The 20,233-nt window shown below is 39.1% G+C and overlaps 1 protein-coding gene across 1 annotated transcript in view; it reads right to left on the reverse strand.

Moving 5' to 3' along the window:
- PGM5 (phosphoglucomutase 5) overlaps positions 1 to 20,233 on the reverse strand; it is a 69,640-nt gene that overhangs the window by 17,855 nt on the left and 31,552 nt on the right. The window contains exon 7 of the mRNA XM_066339926.1: positions 8,241 to 8,356. Within this exon, the coding sequence (XP_066196023.1) occupies positions 8,241 to 8,356 (116 nt within the window). The remainder of the gene's footprint in view (positions 1 to 8,240; positions 8,357 to 20,233) is intronic.

Below are 20,233 nucleotides of genomic sequence, written 5' to 3' on the forward strand. Positions count from 1 at the left end.
TGTTTCCCAGAACTGGGCTAGATATGCAAACCCCAGCCACGAGCCAGAATGTTCTCCTTTATGAGAGTCAAGTTCAACAGCACCTCCTTATCTCTGCAGATGCTCATCTGCAGATATTAAGCTGCAGAGAAAGAACTTCCCCATTCCATAAAACTGGGAATTTCCAGAAAGTTCATGACCTCCAGTCAGGACAACAACCAAGAGTTTGAAAAGATTTTTCTGGAGGGAAAAAAAAACCCCCAAAAAACAACCAAGCAAACTGAAGAGTGGGACTGTGCCTTTTTATATTTCTTTATACCTTTCAGTGGTAAAGACATTTGGATGCTCCAATCTACATCCCTTCATAGGTTTGTATTTAGGAAGAGAGAAATTGCTCCAACAATGAAGACTAGGAACAGTTCTGGAGTACCCCACATGATTTAACAGTCTCAGATCTAAGTAATATCCAAGACCCCTGCCACTCAGTAGATACTGATGGCAATTACATAAGCTAACAGACTCAAGAAACTTGGAAGAGATAGCAAACATGTAGCCATTGCTCTGGCATAATAACCCTTTAACTTTGGTTAAAGTTTGTTGCCAGCAGCCTTATGGTTTTCTGTCTAGTCACACGTTATTGAAACCATGAATACAATCCAAGTGCAGTAATTCAGAAGTTTTGTTCAGTCCATGAATTATGTGTTTACTCCACTGATTATGGAGGAACTGAATTACCTATCCTTAGAAGATACTTAACAAAATCCATCAGAGAGGAATCTAAAAACTCTTAGGCTGAAAACCTGTTTTCTGAAATACCTTCCTTCCTCAAACACAAAAATCCTGTTGCAGCAAGACTGCTTTGTACAGCTTGGCTCTATGTAACAGCCTGCAAGGTCCACGCAGTCAGTCATCTGTCAGAACAGCTGTGTTTTGCTACTGGCAGAGGACAGTTCCTGTAATATAAATTGATGCACTGAAGCTGTTAATCCTGTGAAAAACTGTCAACATATCGAAGGCATATAAGGAAAATAACAAGATGTGCACAGAGACACCATGATTCCTAGGGTGAATTGCTGCTATTAACCTTGAAATTGCTGCCGCTCTCTCTTGGGAGAGAGCAACAATCAGGGAAGCAGCCTCTGCTCATATGGATTTTCTAAGAGCCTCATTGTCCTGCCACTTTATGCTTCTTATCTTAAATTCCATCTCAACACTCTTTATCTAACATTATTCTTAACATTAAGTTAACTAACATAGGATTAAATAAATGCAAATTACTATTCAGCACAATATTCAAGTTGTATAGGAATGACTACTGAACATTTGTTGATGAGGACACAGATTTGCATGAAGATTATGTTTATGTCTATGTGTTAGGTATTACAGAAAACGAAAGATGGACTTAAGAGCTGAGACAGTAACATGCCTTCACATTTGCAAAGTAGTTGTCATGACAGTAAGAGTATCTTTTTGCTACTTGTCTTGATCTGTAATCTCAGAGCTCTCTGCAACAACAGCAGCGTCCTGTTTAGGGCTGGTGCTTGAGGAGCTGCTGCAAGAGGACTCACTCTGTTCCCTGCTCCAGTACTGTGAAAGCATGGAGTGCCAACCAGTCAGAAGAAAAAGGGCAGGGTTATTTATGAACTCTCAAAGCTTTGCAAATAGCTTCAGATAAGAAAGGAAAAAAAATGTCCCTCTACAGAAAGTCTGTCCTTCAGACACTCAGGCACAGGATCACAGAATTCTTTAGGCTGGAAAGGACCTTAAAGGCCATCTCTCACCTTTTCTACTCCCTCCTTGCAGTAATATACTAGATCAGCTTAATGATATCTTCTACAGGAACACCAGCAATATGTCCTATGGATAATAAATTCAGCTTACTTGTAGGCAAAGCAAACAGCAGAGTCACAGTCATTGTCACCAAAGCCAAGAGTCTGTTCCCAGATAAAAACATAGGCCTCTGCCCCAAAAGAGAAATCTAGAATAGAGTTTTCACTTCCCCCTGAGCATATAGTTTTCCTCTGGGAACAGCAAGGAAGGCCATCACATAACCACAGGGGCTGGGGACGCTCAGGGGACTGGGAACAGCAGGGCAGTCGGGGGCATCAGGCACTTCCTGGGAATGGGGACAGGGCAATCCAGGCCAAGATGTGGGAGCACGGGCAGGCCTGGCCTTGGAGGACCCCCAGACAGGCACGGCAGTGCTGTGGGGAGCTGGACACTGGCCCTGTGCAGCATTGCTGGGGCAGGGGCTGACAGCCCTGGTGCTGCTCCTGGGCAGAGTTGGGGAGCCCAAAGAGGCCAGGCAGGGCCCTGGTAACAGCAGGCTCATCCCACTGTGCCTGCTCCTTTCCTTCTTAATCTGCATGCCTCTATAAGCCTCCCCTTTCAGCCACTCATCCTTAGCACAGAAAAAATTCCATTTTGCCCAAAATGTCATCTCTGTTGCTGATTATCACCAGCCACTTAAATGGCTTAAGTGTCTCAACAGACACCAGCAAGAAGTGGAGACATGGAACTGAGCTTAACCCCTCAGCAATTTGTTCCAATACGAATTCTCTGCTATGTAACACCCTGCAGGCCAGCAAATCATACAGGCAAGAGCACTGCAGTTGTTCAGCAAAATGGTCTATGTCATGACAATGGAGCAACAGGCTAAGCTGAAGATTAAAAGAGATGCATTCTGACTTAGCAAACACTTTAAGTACATTTCACTGAACCAAAATGTTTTAGTGAAACATGGACAGAAGCATTTCTGGAAAGTTCTTTGCTGCATTCTGAACTTTGTTCTGGTATGGCTTAAGCACATAAATCTGTATGAGGAGGGCTGGATGTATATTGATATACATTTAGCAGATTTAGCATGTTCTCTGTCCTTGTATGTCCTTCAGAGGACATAAATTGTTGCTTCTCTGGAAAGAGAAATCGGAGAAGGTAATCCAGAGACAGAAGTCTGGATATCTAGCAGCAGTTCAACTGTTTCAGAATCAAAAATCATCAATTAAAAATACTAGCCTGATACAAGTACAAGGACAATAATCCTGAGTGCCCAGGAGGTGTTCCAGTTTGTTAGTCTTAATGGCAGTGAAACTGAGCACATCCATCAGCTTGGTTACTCCATACACATATGTAGTTGTATTTATTGCCCTTCCTTCTCTCAGTAAATTAAAATCTATTACTGCAATTCTGTTGCTCTGATTTTCACCTACCAACAGCCATCTGTAGGTGTCTTTGCTTGCTCTGTCCTAATTTAGTCCCACTGCCCAGCTCACACTGTAGAAACTCTAGGGAGGAAGTTTACTCTGCTGCCTCAGTTCATCCAACACCATTCTTTGCTCCATAGATCCAATGAATTTGCAGAGGCAGACCTGTCTTGTGCAAAGGGAAGAAAGAAAAGGTGTCTCGCAGCTTTGTATTCCTAAGCTGCAATACTAGCACCTTCCCCAGCTTTCCTGGGGCTCTGAGTAACCTCAGGATGATTCTCAGTGCTACTTTTAATTGAAACATCCTGGAATTAATGAATTTCTGATTCTGTTCAATGAGCTGAAGCAGAAAGAGACAACAGAACAGAGGAGTCTACAAGTATTTTTTCTGATTAAACCTTCATATTTGATTTGCCATTGGTAAGGGAAATTATAGTAACTGCACGTTTCAGTAACTCATTTTTAAGTTAATTTATTATTTCTCCATATAACAGTAGCAAAACTTATTTTTTACTACAGTAAATTGCTATGTCCAGACTCAGAGTAAATAACCTGGGCAAAACTCTCTGAGCATGTTCTCATTCACAGAGAAGTACTCAGCTTACACAGCCTTAAACTGAAGAAAAATCTTCAGAGGCAGTAGCCTGAGAAACAAAGCAAAATCATGCAAATATGTTCATATTATGATATTCCTACTATTTGAAAGCTGCTTAACTTTGTCTGTATCTGAAATAGCCAATTCTGATAGGGAAAGCAAGCCTTGTGGGTCATATGCATGAATAAAAGGTAATTGCTTTTCCCTAGTTTAGTAATCCCAGTCTATCATGCTCCATTCTCTAAAAGTGATTTTAAACCAAGAAAATCACAGGAGTTCACAAACTCACAACAAATGATTTTGTTTGCACATACTTGAGTCTTACAAATTTACCCAGCAGTCTTAGCAATACTTACCCAGAAACTTAGCAATATTTTAGGCAAATGGGAATTTAGGGGCATTTTGATCCGATCATTTTTCAAGTTAATAAGATTATTTTAGATTTGTATTACTGCAACAGACACCACCAAATAGCTCCTGTGTGGCTTCATTCATTTCAGCAACAGCACATTTTTATATTCTCCATTAGTTCTTCTTCCACATAATCTTTCAGGAGAAGGGGGCTGATGTTAATAGAATCTGGGAATTTGGAGATGAAGCAAGCAAATTTAAGAAAGTTGTAGCAATTACTGAAGTGGCTTAAACTGCAGAGAGATAAATCAGCCACACAGTTCTCCTAATCCTGATTAATAGCTTGCTGATGAAATTCAAAAACTAATTGCTGCTGCTGAGGCCTTCCTTTGAACTCTGTGCTGGGCATTAGTCATAGAACCAGAAAGCTACTAACCTCATCTGACAAGCTCCCCACATTGTTACAAAAATGGAAGAAGTTTTTAAAGCATTGGTTTAGCTCCAAGATCAGCTGCCAAAAAACAAGTGTGGGAAATACAGCTGTATGGGATGTTTTCAACATCTTTTCTCCTTTTATAGCAGAAAATTTGCTTTTATGTACTTGCCAGAATCAAAGTCCCTTATGTTATAAAACTAGGACTCTCTATTACTTGGAAATTTCAGCTGGGCTTGATTACCTGGGCACACAAGTAATTGATTTCCAAAGCAGTTTGATCACAGAAGGTGTATTTTAAAAACTCCTTTCTCTTACACAGAGCAGTAAATTTTCCACTGTGATCACTGTATTGTACACTTATGTAAATATTGCACGCTGAAAGGTAAAGAAGTGCCAAATTTCAGTTGTCTAAATAGATACGACTGGGCAAAAGCTGTAAAATTGATTCAAATGCCCAATACTGGCAGAAACATGTGAGGGTCACACAGCTTAGGACATTACTAAAAGATTCGCAATAAGGTAAATATTTACTGCTAAAAACAGCTCACATTGCTAAAGTACTGGTCATCTACAAACCAGAACATGTTTTACAAATAAACCTTCTGGCATATGAGGACACTTTTCAGACAGCTGCATTGAATTGAAGGATGATAAGGAAATTGAGGCAGAGAGAAAAACAAACTTCTGACATCACAGTCATTACATAATTTGTCCCAAAAGTATCACAGGATCCCAGAATGGGTCAGGTTGGAAGGGACCACAACAGGGCATCTGGTTCAATCTCCCTGCTCAAGAAGGCTTATCCCAGAGCACATGGCAGGATTGTTTCCAGATGTTTCCTGAATATCTCCAGTGAGGGAGATTCCACAACATCTTTAGGAAATCTCCTTCTGTCACATACTTTTTTACACAGCAACTACACATGGACTGAGGAATTCAAACCCTGTGCTCAAGTTCTCTGGATGCCCATGGGATCAAATCTCGAGTGTTCAGATTTGCCTTTAGATGGAATTGGACAAAACTGGAGGTCAAGAGGCTTTCTGCACTGAAGTGCTGCAGGTACCACAAAGTCAATCTGATCAGAGCATACCAGGATGCCGAGATATTTCTGCAGACCAGCTCTCCATGCTGGTCACCAATATGTTGTTCAAGCACTCATTTACAAGAGTCAGGATTTATCAGGAATCTAAAGAATTGATGATAGGATAGAAGAACCAGATTAATACAAGGAACACAGAGTGGTAAGGAATGTAGAGACTAGTCAGAGGTCAGGTTCTGCAAATTTGGAAGAGAGGTTATAGTACAAAAGGCAATTGTTTCAAGGCCTCACAGAAAGATACAAGCAAAGAAAAAAGTCAATGGCAAGCAAAGAGAGAAGTCAGGGTAATTTTCTTGCCTATCTAGAACAGTCAAATCCTAGAGGCATCTCCTTGACCTCCATGAGTATTTCTCTTCCCAAATTCAACCACTATCAGATACTCAGGATAATCAAATTAGACCTACAGAGACCACACTGTCCTCATTGTTACAGCAGATCAAAATACCTTTTTTCATTTCTATATGACTGATCACCAGGGCCAAAGTCCACCAGTACTTGGGACAGCCTGCTTAGCAAGACCTGAACGTGCTTTTGCAACGTGGCAGGGAAATTTGATGTTTTCTGTACTGCACCATAAAATTTAAATGGCAAGTTTACCAAAAGACATGACTTCTACTAAGCACAATGATTCCTCTCTTCTTCCCCAGACTGATAGCATCTGAAAGAGTCCTACTCAACACCATTAGAAGAAGATGGTCTAGGATAATAACTCCCCAAGCAGAAAAAGATCTGTGGCAGTGGTTTGTCACGGCATATGGCACAGAGAGGCCACTCCTGTTTTTTCACAAACCTCTACACATAAGGCTGTATGTAGCAGGAGGTGCTGCACTCCGTGGGCCAAGGTATCTAGATACACTTCAACATTTGGAAACTCAGCAAGCTCTTTCCAGTTAAAATCCAGACCTAATTTTCTTTAGTATGATGATGAAGCCAAGAGTCTTTTTCCAAATAGTTTGTGTGCTGGTGAGGTTGTACTGATGTATTTAGGCTCAGCCAAATTTCCTGAAAGTATCTGGTTTGGCACAAGCAAGAGGAACTTGGGCATTTAGAGGAAAGAGGAACAGAATTGGCCCACTGAAAAAGTATTAAAAAGCAGTGAGAGTTGAAAACCCTCCAGTTCACACCTCTCATGGGTTTATGGAGCTGCAGTTCAACAACGCATCACAACCAACAGCAGTATGTTCTGAAAGGTACAACATCTTCCTGCCCCTCTCCCCAGATTACATCTCTCTCAATAACCTCATAGAACATGCTGTAGAGGAAGTTTCTATTCAAAAGATATGGTCAAGGCAATACAAACCTTTGCCATTCAGAGCAAACAGTGAAGGCGTACAGTTTGCTAATCATGGGACTTTGGTTTCCATTGACAAAAAATGAACATTCGTTATAAATTCAACTTCTCTTCCTTTTTACATATAAGACCCAAAGAAATATAACACATTTTTGATTCTTGCGTCATAGCCCATTCAGACCCATACAGCAAACAAAAAAGTATTACATTAACTGCCATGTCTATGGCTGCTTAAAGGTAACACTATTTTCAGAAAGGCAGCATTCTGCTCTAATTGACCCCAACCAACAAACTTAATACGTAACCTAAGTCAATTAAAGCAAAATGAAATTTGTAATCAAGTTTCACTGCATGGTAAGTAATTTTCTACAAAGAGCTCCAGCCAAGGTATTACACATTTGAAATACAGACCTCCACATAATTCACATATGTTAAAATGTGGAAAAACTAATAGTCAGGCAAATTATTAATTATTTTGGTCTGTGTTTTTTCAAAAAGACTTGTTATATAGCCCCACTAATAAACAAAAAAGAAGGATTTCTGTGCCAGAAACCAGGGGGAAAAAAAAAAAAGAAACACTCTGAAATTTATTCCATTATTCTCATAAACTAAAACCACATTTTTGCAGATTTACAGACTACATAATCCAATTATTTCCTCTATTGCTTACTGCCAATACTATATTTCTGATGGCTCGAATTTGTCATTCATTCTGCATTCTGTTGTTTGATTGGTTCTTGGGACTGACACGGGAGAAATACCTACGGAAAACACAAATGCTGATATGTAACTGAATTTCCTCTAATGATGATTTTATCTGATGCCTGAGCAATTGTGATGTTCCAAAAAGGAAACCCGGCAACAGTTTTGTTTAGATGTACCATCAGATATACCAATCCTCATACTTTGTACACCTAATCATATTAGGAAAACACATGTGGCTCCCATATAGGCAAAACCCCTCCAAATGCTGTTGCAGTCTGTGAAAAGACTTGCAGTGGAACCAGTGAGGCTTTTTTGCATTACATGCAAGTCAGAAAAGAGTGCCAGACACCCCCAGAAACTGTCTGGACAGTACTAAGATTGCTTGCCTCTGATGAATATCCATTTTCCACATCTTTCATACCTCAAGGTGCTGGACACCACACTTAAAACCTCAACAGGTGAACAACAGAAAGTTCTGTTTCAGCACAAGACAGAGCTAATTTTCTGATTATTTTGTGTTTGACTTGAGGAATCCAGGAAAATTAAAAGCCTGTGGTAATTTTTGATTATGTATTACTTACCAGTGCCAAAACTCTCCTCACCACAAAGAGAACAACGTCCAGAGTCCATGAGATTGGAAAAATATCTCCATCCTGCTGGTGTCTCATACACAGGAACCTTCATTACCTTTGCCACTCTGGAAAACATACAATAAAATATCACACGATTAAGACAGTGCTTTTTTTATGTATGAGCTGAGATCAGTTGAGGAATATTCTACATCTCATTACATCTCCTGACAGCTTGATAGCTGAGCTAGAAACTAAAAAAAAAAAAAAACAAAAAAACAAAAAAAAAAAAAAAAAAAAACAAAAAAAAAAAAAAAAACAAAAACAAAAACAAACAACCCAAACCAAGAATAGATCAACACCACTATTCAAAACTGATCCTTGTCTCAGCACCTAACTTCAACCAGAAGTATGTTTATACATTAAGTGTATTATTTTGGAAAATGTAGGATCTCAATAGGCTTTAGCAGTATCCTTCTCTTCTTACTGATTAGAGAAGAAACAGCTGATCTAAGGATGGACAGTTTTGTTATACTGATTTTTTTAATGGAAGTTAAAGTATCATGCTGAAATACCTTCTTTTACAAAATACAGGTAGCCAAATATGAAAATGCTTGAAAGATACTTTTACTTCTTGTAACGTCTTCAAAGATAAGACAATACATGAATGCTTCCACTAAGCAGTATGTTCTTTAAAAACCTTTCCCAGTCTCAGTCTGAATCTCAACTTATTTTCCCTGTCTCCTATTATGTAGTACAAGAAATCCTCTCACTATCTGGGTGACGTGCCAGTGTTTTCAAGAACCATACTTAACCACCTTAAAAGCTTGATGTGTATTCTTTCCCCCCGTTTGTTAACCAGTAAATATTCCTGTTATAAACTATAATGAAAAAGATCCTTTCTTGGACTAAAAAACAACAAAGAAAGAAAACCCACCCAACAACTCTAAAGAACTCTAAATCTCAAGATGGGATTTATGCACAACAGGTATCACCAATCTTTCTAATTATATTTGCTGGTTTTCATTGTGTGCCTAGGGTTTTCAGAATCAACTGTTTTATAATATGCAAAGTAAGAAGTGAGATACAATGAAGCAATGTGACCAAGGACCTACAAAGGACCTTATGATTGCTTCAACTCTCATACCTAACATTTCTTGCAGTGAGAGGGTTTACTTAATTTTAACTCCAGCCGAGCCAAAGCAAAGCAGATCAACCAAAGATGGATTCAACACACTCAACATGATCTGTCTAAAAGTACCAAGGGGAAAGCAGTCACCATTCTGATCAACAAAACACCTGTTTTCTGATGGCACATCTCTCTGTCTTAAATTTAGTGCATAAAGTAGATGGGATAAACTGTCAAAATATGCCAGCAATGATTCCTTCAAAACCTGGTACATAAATATACCTAAATGACAGAGTCGCAGATTCATCAAGGTTTCTAAGAGACCTTAAAGATCATATGGTCTAAACGTCAACCAAGCACCCAAGCGCAAATCATCCCAAGTGTCACATCCAGACACCTCTTGAATACTTACAGAAAGTTATTCCACCATCTCCATGGGCAATTAATTCCAATGTCTAGGCACTTTTTCAGCAAAAAAAAATTCTTTCTAATATCAAATCTTAACCTCCCCTTGCACAACTTATAAGGCTACTTCCTCCTGTCCTTTCCCCTGATACGTGGCAGAAGAGATTGACTCCCACCTGGTTACAACCTCCCTTCAGGCAGTTGTAGAGAGTGATAAAGCCTCCCCTGAGCCTCCTTTTCTCCAGGCTAAACAATCTCAGTTCCCTCACCTGTTCCTCACAGGACTTGTGCTCCAGATACACCAGCTTCACTGCCCTTCTCTCAACACGCTCCAGAGCCTCAGTATCATTCCCCAAGTACAGGGGGACAATCCCTGCCCTGCTCCTGCTGGCCACACCATCGCTGGTCCAGGCCAGGATGCCATTGGCCTTCTTGGCCCCCTGGGCACTGCTGGCTCCTGTTCAGTCACTGTCACCAGCAGCCCCAGGTCCTTTTCCTGTGGGCAGCTTTCCAGCCCCTCTGCCCCAGCCTGTGGCCCTGCCTGGGGCTGTTGTGAGCCAAGGGCAGCACCCAGCCCTGGCCCTTGTTGAACCTCCCACCACTGGCCTCAGCCCATGATCCAGATGTGCAGATCCCTCTGCAGAGCCCTCCTGCCCTCCAGCACATCAACACTCCCACCTGATGTAGTGCTGTCTGTGAACTTACTGACCTGAATCCTATCCCCTCATCCAAATGACTGATAAAGATGTTAATCAGAACCAGCACCAGGACTGAGTCCTGGGGAACACTCCTAGTGACCAGCCACCAACTGGACTTAGTTCCATTCACCATTATAAGCGGTGGCATGACAGCTCAGCCCTTAAGTATTCTCTCTGAAATATTCACACTGTTAGCCTGCACTGTAAGGTAGTCTCCAAATCAAACTTTCTTTTATGTAAGAATATCCATTCTCTAAGTTTCCTCCTATTCAGCTTAGGTGTTCATTAATTTACTTATATATTACGTCTAAAATAAGTGATTTTTAAATGAGACAGAATAATAATTACTGATATTTATTTGAAAAGAGCCAAAAATGTACATGAAGAAAATTATATTATCAAAATTTTTAATCCTAAACACAGATTTCATACCTCTGGTTTAGAGGTAGGGGTGGGTACATACCTCCTTGTGTTTATACAGCACTACATATATTACCGACCCTTAGAAATGCTGTTTCATAAAGGAGGTTTCACAAAGCACAGCTGAACAGGTTTCTCTCTGGCTCTTCAAAAAATCAAGAACATTAAAGAATTTAATCTCTGTGTGGCAATAACTTCAGGCTGAAAACAGGACTGTACTGCCAAAAAAAGTGAAAACAATAAACCAGAAAGCAATACCTAACATGCTGGAAGAGCAAAACCAATTCTCTTAAGGAAGCCTAACAATACAGCTGGAATATGTTTGCAAGCAGAAATGTTCCCATATCCTGGTACAGTTTTTGGAGAAGGAAATCCTTTCCCATTTACTCTCCTATATTCCTCTAGCTGAGGAACAAATAGCCTAGGACTGACTTGCCCTGACCAGCACTAAAAGCCTCCACAGGCTGTAGCTGTTTTCAGAGAGTTGCATGCACTAGGCTAGCAATGAAAATACAAATATTTTTTTTCTGTTGGCATGTGGGCTCACTTTGTACAGAGTTTACAGAATGAATAGTTTATAGTAGGAATATGACAGATTGTTCCATGCAACTTCTTTTTGTTGTTGTTGTTTCTGGCTCTTAATACTTCAACAGAGTAAGTAAGTAGAAGTACACTGAGAATTAAATATACTCCTTTTTTACTGACACTTTTCTGAAATAAGGAATCATCACTGGAAGTCTCAATAAATGCAAAATGTGCCTTTATGCAGCCTATAGACATTCAAAGTGAAAAATCACCCCAGAAAACATGAGGGAAGTTCCCATGGGAAGCTGCAAAAATTCTCAAAGCTGCAGATTCTGAGAAATAATATTAGATCAAACACATAATCATGCAAAATACAGGAAAACGCCCTCAAAGGAAGGAAATTAATATGTGACGGTGAAATTACTAGATCTTCAAAGTCAGGGAAAATAGAGATTAGGTGCAGGAAATGGGAGGCATTTTTAATGCTGCTCCATCTACAGCTTTCTAAACTAAAAAATGACTGGGTACTACTACAGTAGAGAAAAATAATAATAAAAATCTTCATTTCACCTAAACTTTTTTTTTTTTACTTTATATTTACCAATCTTTTTAATAAACAGAATTACTAAATCAGAGCTTTCAATCATTGCTATGACAAAATGCCAGATTTTTTTTTAAAGAAGTTCCAGTTGAGACTGGTAGAATCCCTTTTGAAAAATCTGGAAGTTAGTTTCTGTGTACCACTGAACTGAATATTTCCAGCACTATTTAATGGAGCTCATGGCTTCCTGACAGGCTTGACAGATGCTAGGCAAATAAATGCTTAGGATAAGGGTTTCACGAACTTGCAACTCTGCAAGAACTGCTGATGAGTCACAGTAAGGATTTTTATCTCTAACAAATCACAGGTCCATTAATTACATTTTATGATGTTTTTAGAAATGTACCTTTACAGGACAGTTCAACCAAGACTATGTATGTATAGCTTGTTAATTTCTCTTCTTTCTGTATACTTACACTAGAATCCCTAAATTTGGGAAGTCAGAAATGTAAAGTCAAATAAATATAAAGAGTCTGTATGTATTGTTTTTATGAGATCTCTTGATGAGAGAGGATACTAAAAAGTCTTGAAACTGGTACCAAAAGTGGTTTATATCTTGCAGAGGTCTCAGATAACACAGTAAATTTTATATACCCTTAGATATGTATAATGCATCATCAACAAGACACTGATGCAGCAGTGCACCTGTAAGGGCAATACCTCAGGCTCTGAGCTTTCCTGCTGTAGGTATTGCCTGTTAAAGGGCCTGACTTAATAGAATGAATATACTTTGAGAGCAATTCAAAATAAAAACAGGGAAAAAACATGCCCTATAAATAGGTTCATTTCCCTGGTCTATTTGGAGTAAAGGTATTCTATTTATGTCTAACCTCACAGTTGATATACCTGTGTTTATATGTCTCATGAGTATGAACTATGTTGAAAGAAGACAACAAACCACAGATATTCTGGTTCTTGTCATCTTGGACATTTAAAGGGACTGACTTCAAACACTACTCTTGCTTGCCTTCTTTTAGTGTAAGTGCTCAGTACATCAATGAAATTATACAGTAAAGTTCCTTCCATCTATGTGTAGCAGAAACTACCCCTTGATAGACAAGGAAACAGAGCATTTACATTTGGGACCAAACTGAAAGGTAACTTTACTTAAAACCTCAGTTAGTCTGCCCATATCAGAACTAACAGCATTTATGTTCCCAGAATGCTGAAATACTAATTAAGGAGAAAAAGTTAAATTGAAGAAGAGTAGACTGCACTTTTTGCAATGACACGTTCTTTAAAACAATACTTCGTGAATTTAGAAAAAGCAGGAGCAGATGCTTTTAAATGTGGAGAAAACAAAATGAATGAAAATAGGAATATAAATTCTCTTACAGTTCCATAGTTAAATTTACTCTCCTATTGTTTCAGTTTCACTGTCATTTTTATTTTGAAGAGATAGTCCCTCAGTACCTATACTGACTGGCCACGTTTTATTCAAACATAAAGAGCATGTATACAATGCAACCCTGAAAAGCAGTTTGAGTTAGTTCATCTCTAGAAAACAGAATTATTGGAGAGTTTAGTACCAACACAGAAATGTGAAGCCAATTCCTGAACTTTAGAGTAAGTCTCACCTAAGCATGGGCTGGCCAGCTCATAATAAAGATAATAGTTACCTTTATTATAATCCTTTACTATTACTAATAAAAGGAACATAATTATGGCCTTCTAATAAAGATTTGAATTTTTTTAAAATTTTCATGACAGAAAAAAGCCCCAGCTCTAACAGTTCTAATATTACTCCTGAAAGATCTAACAGACTAATGTGGTAAACTTTACCAGGCAACTGAACTACTAATTGTACAGCTTCGCATCTGAATGTCCCAGGTCTTCTTCCTTATACTTCATAGCCATCTACATGCCACATAACTAGGAAAAACAGAGGGTACAGTTCTCTTGATGGCCCAAATTATTTTCCTTGGAATTCTAAAAATATTAGCCTGCTAAACTGTGCAAATAAATAACTTTCCCTTTCAAAGAATATGTTCTTTTATTTAAAAGTGTTGAAGATCCTTGTGATAACTTTCTTTCAGTTTTCAGTAGATGCAACAGACTATTTTTCACAGATAGAGTAATGAAACAAAGTGGTCCTTGATAGTATGTCCCAGACACAATGGTTTTGCACTAGCAAAATACCTATGAAACGAGCAGACACCCTGACTTACATTAACAAGAGTCAGAGGGAAGTTTTCTCCAAACTAATCTCTACAATGCTGCAAAAACACCCTGATGAATATAAATCATTCAAATACAACGGCTTGCAGCAAGCTGACGCTCTTGTGCCAGTGAAACTCTTGTAACTTCCAAGAATAGATCAGTCAATCAGCCGGAATCATCCTGCCAAAGCTGTGATGCCTGTTCACCACAAAGATAAAGGTCACAACACTGGGGGAAGGGTTTTCTTTGACAGGTCTCATGAACCTGTGAAATTGTGACTGGCTGGAGTTCTGTATTGTAGATGAAATGGTGTCTAGGTAAACTGCAGCATCACTTTCATTTTGGAGTCTTAACTTGGAGGAAGAAATAGGTAATAATGAAAGAAACACTAGAGAAGCAAATACAGCATGTCCTTGCCTCTCATCTTCCACCACCTGTAGGTATCAGCTGACATGTGAAAGATGCCTATAGGCACCTGGGTGAACATGTTTCCAAACACTGACTGGTGTTCCATGGATACACTTACTTTCAATCCTGCCCCTCTCTGTGGTGCCAGGACTGAAGTGAACAAGGTGCTGTAATTCAGACAACAGCAAGTCTTACTCTGCAGAAGGGTAAGCACTGACAGGCACTAACAATCAGGAATTGAAGGAATTAGTGGGATAGACGTGGGCCACTGAAGGACAGTGTGCTGTAGCAGCACTCCAGAGGAGAACAAACCTCTGTAATGGTTTATTTCAGAGTTACTATGGCTATAGAAGGAAAAGGTTTTTCACTAGGTCTTCTCAATCTCTGCTTAGCCACTGAAGTAGTCTGTGTTATCTAATCTCCAGCTGATAAAAGCCTCATTTGATTTTAGGTCTGAAGCGTATTTTATTTCAAAGACAATACTATTATTTGACTGAAACTAACAGAAACTGTTTTTCTTTCCACTTCTGTAGTTTTGCTTCATGCAAAGAATTAAAAATATCTCAATGAAGGACCTGCATTGGATTTATCAAGAAGATCATTTCTCTAGCTGAAAGTAAGTCTTCACACAGCCCAACCTTAGTGTACAAATCTTTGTATTTGACATTTTACTGCCTGAGTTGCTTGGATTTCTTTTTTTTTCTAACACTCTGGACACTTCTGAGGTCAACACAAGTAATTTATGTTTGCCTACATCAATTTTGCTGTCCCTTTATTAGAGATACTAGGTTGGCTGTTTACTAACCATATACTACAGAATTTGTCTTAAGTGTACTTGCAACCAGACCCAAAATTTAATGGCTTCATTCTAACAACATTCTTCATTCTAACAGAGCACTCTCTTCAACATTCAAATTTCTTCTGCAAAAAACACCAAACTCTTTTTTAACTTTCTTGACACCATATTCATTGTCTGATGAGTCACCGAGTCCCTGTCCCATTCTTACTGCATGGTATTTCCATTTGTTCTCTCTTTGGTCTCTATCTTCCAATGTTGGAGAGCTCTTTGCTACTTCATTTTTCAACTTCTGAAGCCTAATTAATCTCCTCTTTGGTCATTCTCTCTTCATTCTTACTATTTCTTAAGATGCAAGAGTCGAACCAAATAGTTGTAACTTCTTTTTTTCAGTCCCATTTCTAAGCCTTCATTTTTTGTCTATGCAACTCCAATAGATTGTGAGAAATTCTCAGTAGTAGCAATGCCTGCAAGAGCACTGGGACCAACTATAATATGAAATAGATGTTCTGCTTCTGGATGTTTTCACTCTGTCTGCACCACCTTCCCTTAAAAGGCTTCAACTGCATACTGTGCAAGGAGCAGAACTAAAACAGTCACCTCCCTTATATGGTCAAGTATTACAGTGTTACTCCTTCCCAGTTTTAATTTATTAAGCAAAAAGAAGTGGAATGCTTAGCTCTTGCACACAACACAGACAACCAGGACACAACACTAAGATAAGACATAAGTTGTCTGGCAGAGAGGCTGTCAGGATCATAAGAGATAGAAAAAAATAAACAAGTTCCCTTACTTTTTGTGTTCTAGTATGCTACATCTCACAGAGAACAATCATAGTAAAATAAATCAACAAAGAAAAAGCATCTGGAGATACTCTAACTATGAAGCATCTGAAAAAGTTAGGATTTTTTTTTGTTTTCCTTCCTCTCAACCCCTGCAATGTTTAAACTAAAATACTTACACAGGTGGAATAAAGGTATGCTGAATCAAGCTCCAGTGTTCAGGGGTAGTTTCTGTCTTGAAAACTGACAACTTCAGGTGGATTTTTTTTGGCTGGCAATGGTCCTGAGTAATGGATTGCTAATAATTTCAGAAATCACCAATAAATTCTGATCAGGACTATGTGAATTAGCTGTCTATTAATGGAGCCTCCTGGCATTCATTAACATAACTTGTGTCAATAAACTTTTCCAATACCTTCTCCTGCCTCACAGTCTCACAATTGGCCTTTGTTTTTGAAATCTTTCAACTAAACTAAAAAACTTCTGCCCTAGCAGAAAGGCAAAGTCATAGAATCACAGAGTCACAGAATCATAGGATGAGTTGGATTGCAAGTGACCTTGAAGATCATTAGTTCCACAGTAAGGATGGAACTACATCCTTGCCATGGGTAAGCATGCCACAGACTAGACCACATTGCTCATAGCCCCATGCAACCCAGCCTTGAACACTTCCAAGGATGATTCTTTAAACAACTGGAAGTCTACTTTTCTAAAATTCAGCATCCAGACTATTTTCCTTTGCCAGGCCCATGTTCCTACGGATTATGAACTCAACCCAGGCATGGTCACTAACATACCAGTCAATCTCTGATCTTAACCTCTCTAATGAGCTCATCCACACTAGTCCAGGTGCCGTAATGCTTCTCCTTTGCTCAATTTAGCTAGTAAATCCATGAATACAATCTACCTGGCTTCTGTCTTCTAATACCACAGATGTATACAAGACAGCTACATGTTCAGCACAATCACCACCACACCCAAGGAATACTGTGTGGAAAGTCAGATGCTTGGCTTTAAACTTCTAAACCAAACAAATTTGAAATTGATTATCTCCCTTTGGCCCCTTGAAGTTCACTGGACTTCATTTGTCTTCCTCAGGAGCAGACTTGCACCATCACAGGGATGATTAAAACACTCATCACAGAACTCAGGCTCCCCAATACCCACAGTGAGGCCTGGCAGTCAGTCATATTCCTTGTTGCCACCTGTAGGTCACGGTGTGAACACAGAGCTCCGTATTTTTATACCATCAATCTTTCCTACACAGGCTCTTCAGCACCTCACTCAAATGTTACAAGCACATTACGTAACATACAAAAAAGACAGCACTCTTAGAAGTACTGGAGACACTTTACAAAATAATGGAAAACTAATTTGTGTCCCAGTCCCCACAGTTAACTTTCCAATTCTATCCCAGAGGGTGAAAGTAAATTCAAATATCCAGATACAGAGCCAGGTGGGCACTGCAGAAGTGAAATGCATTTGTAAGCAGGCAGCACAGATCTACTTCGAATCTCTGAGAAAGGACTGCAGAAAGCCATTAGCCTCTTCCTTACTTCTCAGGGAGTTAAGTGTTCAAAGTAAGAATAGCCAGCACAGCTCCTTGCTGAGTCTGCCTTTGCAGTCAAAACTAATGTGACAATCTTGTCAGCTGTGGCCAGGAGGGGAAGGATACTTTTTATGGACAGGATACTCTAGCCTAGTCTCACTAATCTGCGATGGAGTGAACTGCCACTGATGCAGAACACACTGGTGAACAGGGATGGTAAACACACCTTTAAAAAATAAACTAAGTAGATGGCACACAAAGCTGGGATTTATCACACCACACTTGCAGGTGCTACAAACAGGTTATTGCTGTAGTGATCAAGATATGAAATTACTTCCAGTGTTAAAACTATCAAGTGCATTTAAGTTACATACATGTTATAGTGAGATTGCTACCATCCCATATTTGGGAGCACTATGAGCCATTAAAGAATCCGTTTTCCAGAAAGTTAAATCCCTTTTAGGAAGTTACACTGGCAGAGTCCTCATACACAGAACCAGGCTTTAAGGCCTTAAGTACAACTTGGGCTTATAAATTTCCCTCTGAAATCTGGACAATAATATGGAGTTCTAGCAACGAGATGCTGTAGGAGAAATCAGTTCTCCAAAGAGCTTAATGTTTAATTCAATTTAATTGAAGTTTGTATGTAAAGAAACTGAGAATGACCCCTCCTTTTGAGGAAATTCAGCCTTAAAAAAAAACCCATCATGGATTTTATGAGAAGCCCCTTATTTCAGACATGAAACTGGTCAGTAAGTCTGAGGCATCTGCATCTGCTCAGTCAGACTATTATGGTATGGATACTGCATGGGAGGTCAGACTACAAAACACACAATTCCTTGCAGTTTCCAGAAAATAAAACACATCACAACCTAAACCTCTTCTGTCAGCTATTAAAAAAAAAAAAAAAAAATCCCAGCACAGGTTTTTGCATGGAGCAGATCTTCCAAAGGGAATCAGAAATGGATTCAACTCCTAGACGGCAGCCTTTGGTAAAATAATAACAAAATTTAATTGAATAAATACTGACTCAGGTGGTGTTTGCTATGCGTAGAGTTGCTAACGACCACTGTCTCATTCATCTGTATAAAATACATTGTTAGGTCAAGCAAAAAAACCAATATTTCTGCCTTTTTTTTGAAAGGTTAATTTAATCATAATGCAAAATGTTAATTTCAGATGGATTATTTGTGCTCTCATTACAAACAATGAAATCAGATCTTAAGTGAATTCACTTTTAACGGCTAGAAAAGACTCTTAGTTACCTTTTACTAGGAATAAATTGATTGTAAAATTCTTCTTCCAAACTATATATAAGTTTACCCTTTTGAATTTGTCACACTACCAACACTTACCACTTCTTTCTCTTCTGCAGTATCATAAAACTCAGAATGATTCCACTGTGTTTAGAACTAACCTAGAATGTCAATCTGGACTGAATTTGCTAAGAGCTTATTTTAAGTATGATATTTACAATAGTGTTCTTTTCTGCTGTGTGTACTGGAAAACACAGACATGACTAGATGAGAATAAACAAGAAAGGAGACTAGAAAAAGGCATGCAGCATTTCTCAGGGGCAGGCCTACGAAGTTCATAGCTAAAATCAAGCTTCACATGATTTCACACTACACTACTGTCTGTGGACATGCAACCCCATCTTCTGACTTGTGTTCTTCAGCACTCTCCCTTTTACATGCCTTACATCCTTCTGGCCCAGCTTCAGCATGCCACCCACACTGAGATTTATGAAGAGATACAACCTAGGAGGTTTGTGCTGGGGGATGCTGACTCAGCCACAGCACAGCCTCAATTTCTCCTTTACAGGACAACAAGTGTTTTATACACGGGTTTAGTGCCAGAAAGGAACGAGTACATAATAAAATGGATGAAAATAAAAAACAAATAAGTAACAGAAGAACCAGTACTTCTGTGCAGATTTTTTTCCAATATTCTTCACCCATTTATTTTTTTAGTAAACTTTTACAAAAGGCTTTCTTATTTCCCTTAAAATCTCTAGGGTTTCTCATGAGCCCAAAAGTAAAATGGGCTTAATTATGTTGCTGAACTGGTATCAAGATGAGAATGCCAACTATTTTGCTTTACTGAGTATTAAACACCCATTATAAAGCAAGATTAGTTATGTGGACTGTAAGACTTGTTTCCAAGAAATCTGCTAACAAATTCAGTACCTTAACAACAGAAATACCACTCCCTGTGAAGAGGGGGGAAAGAATTATGCCAAGGTGAATAGGTCCGTGTAAATAAACTAAGTTGGAAGGTTTGTTGTTTAAAAAGGAGGGAAGAAGCAATTTCAAAGTACAAAATGGATGTGTTCATCCTTTGCTTCTGATTTGTCATGGTCGTTTTTAATCTATACAGAAAAACAAGATGCTGTCAGCACAGCGTGTAAAGCCAAACAATTCCACAGTATAACTACATCTAGCTGAGAGGTTCATCTGCACTGAGACTGCAGATTGCATGGGCTCCTCCTGCCTACCCCCTGCAGACTCTCCTTTGTCTTTAAACAGAAGC

Source organism: Sylvia atricapilla, chromosome Z (assembly GCF_009819655.1).
Source record: "Sylvia atricapilla isolate bSylAtr1 chromosome Z, bSylAtr1.pri, whole genome shotgun sequence".
Taxonomy (NCBI): domain Eukaryota; kingdom Metazoa; phylum Chordata; class Aves; order Passeriformes; family Sylviidae; genus Sylvia; species Sylvia atricapilla.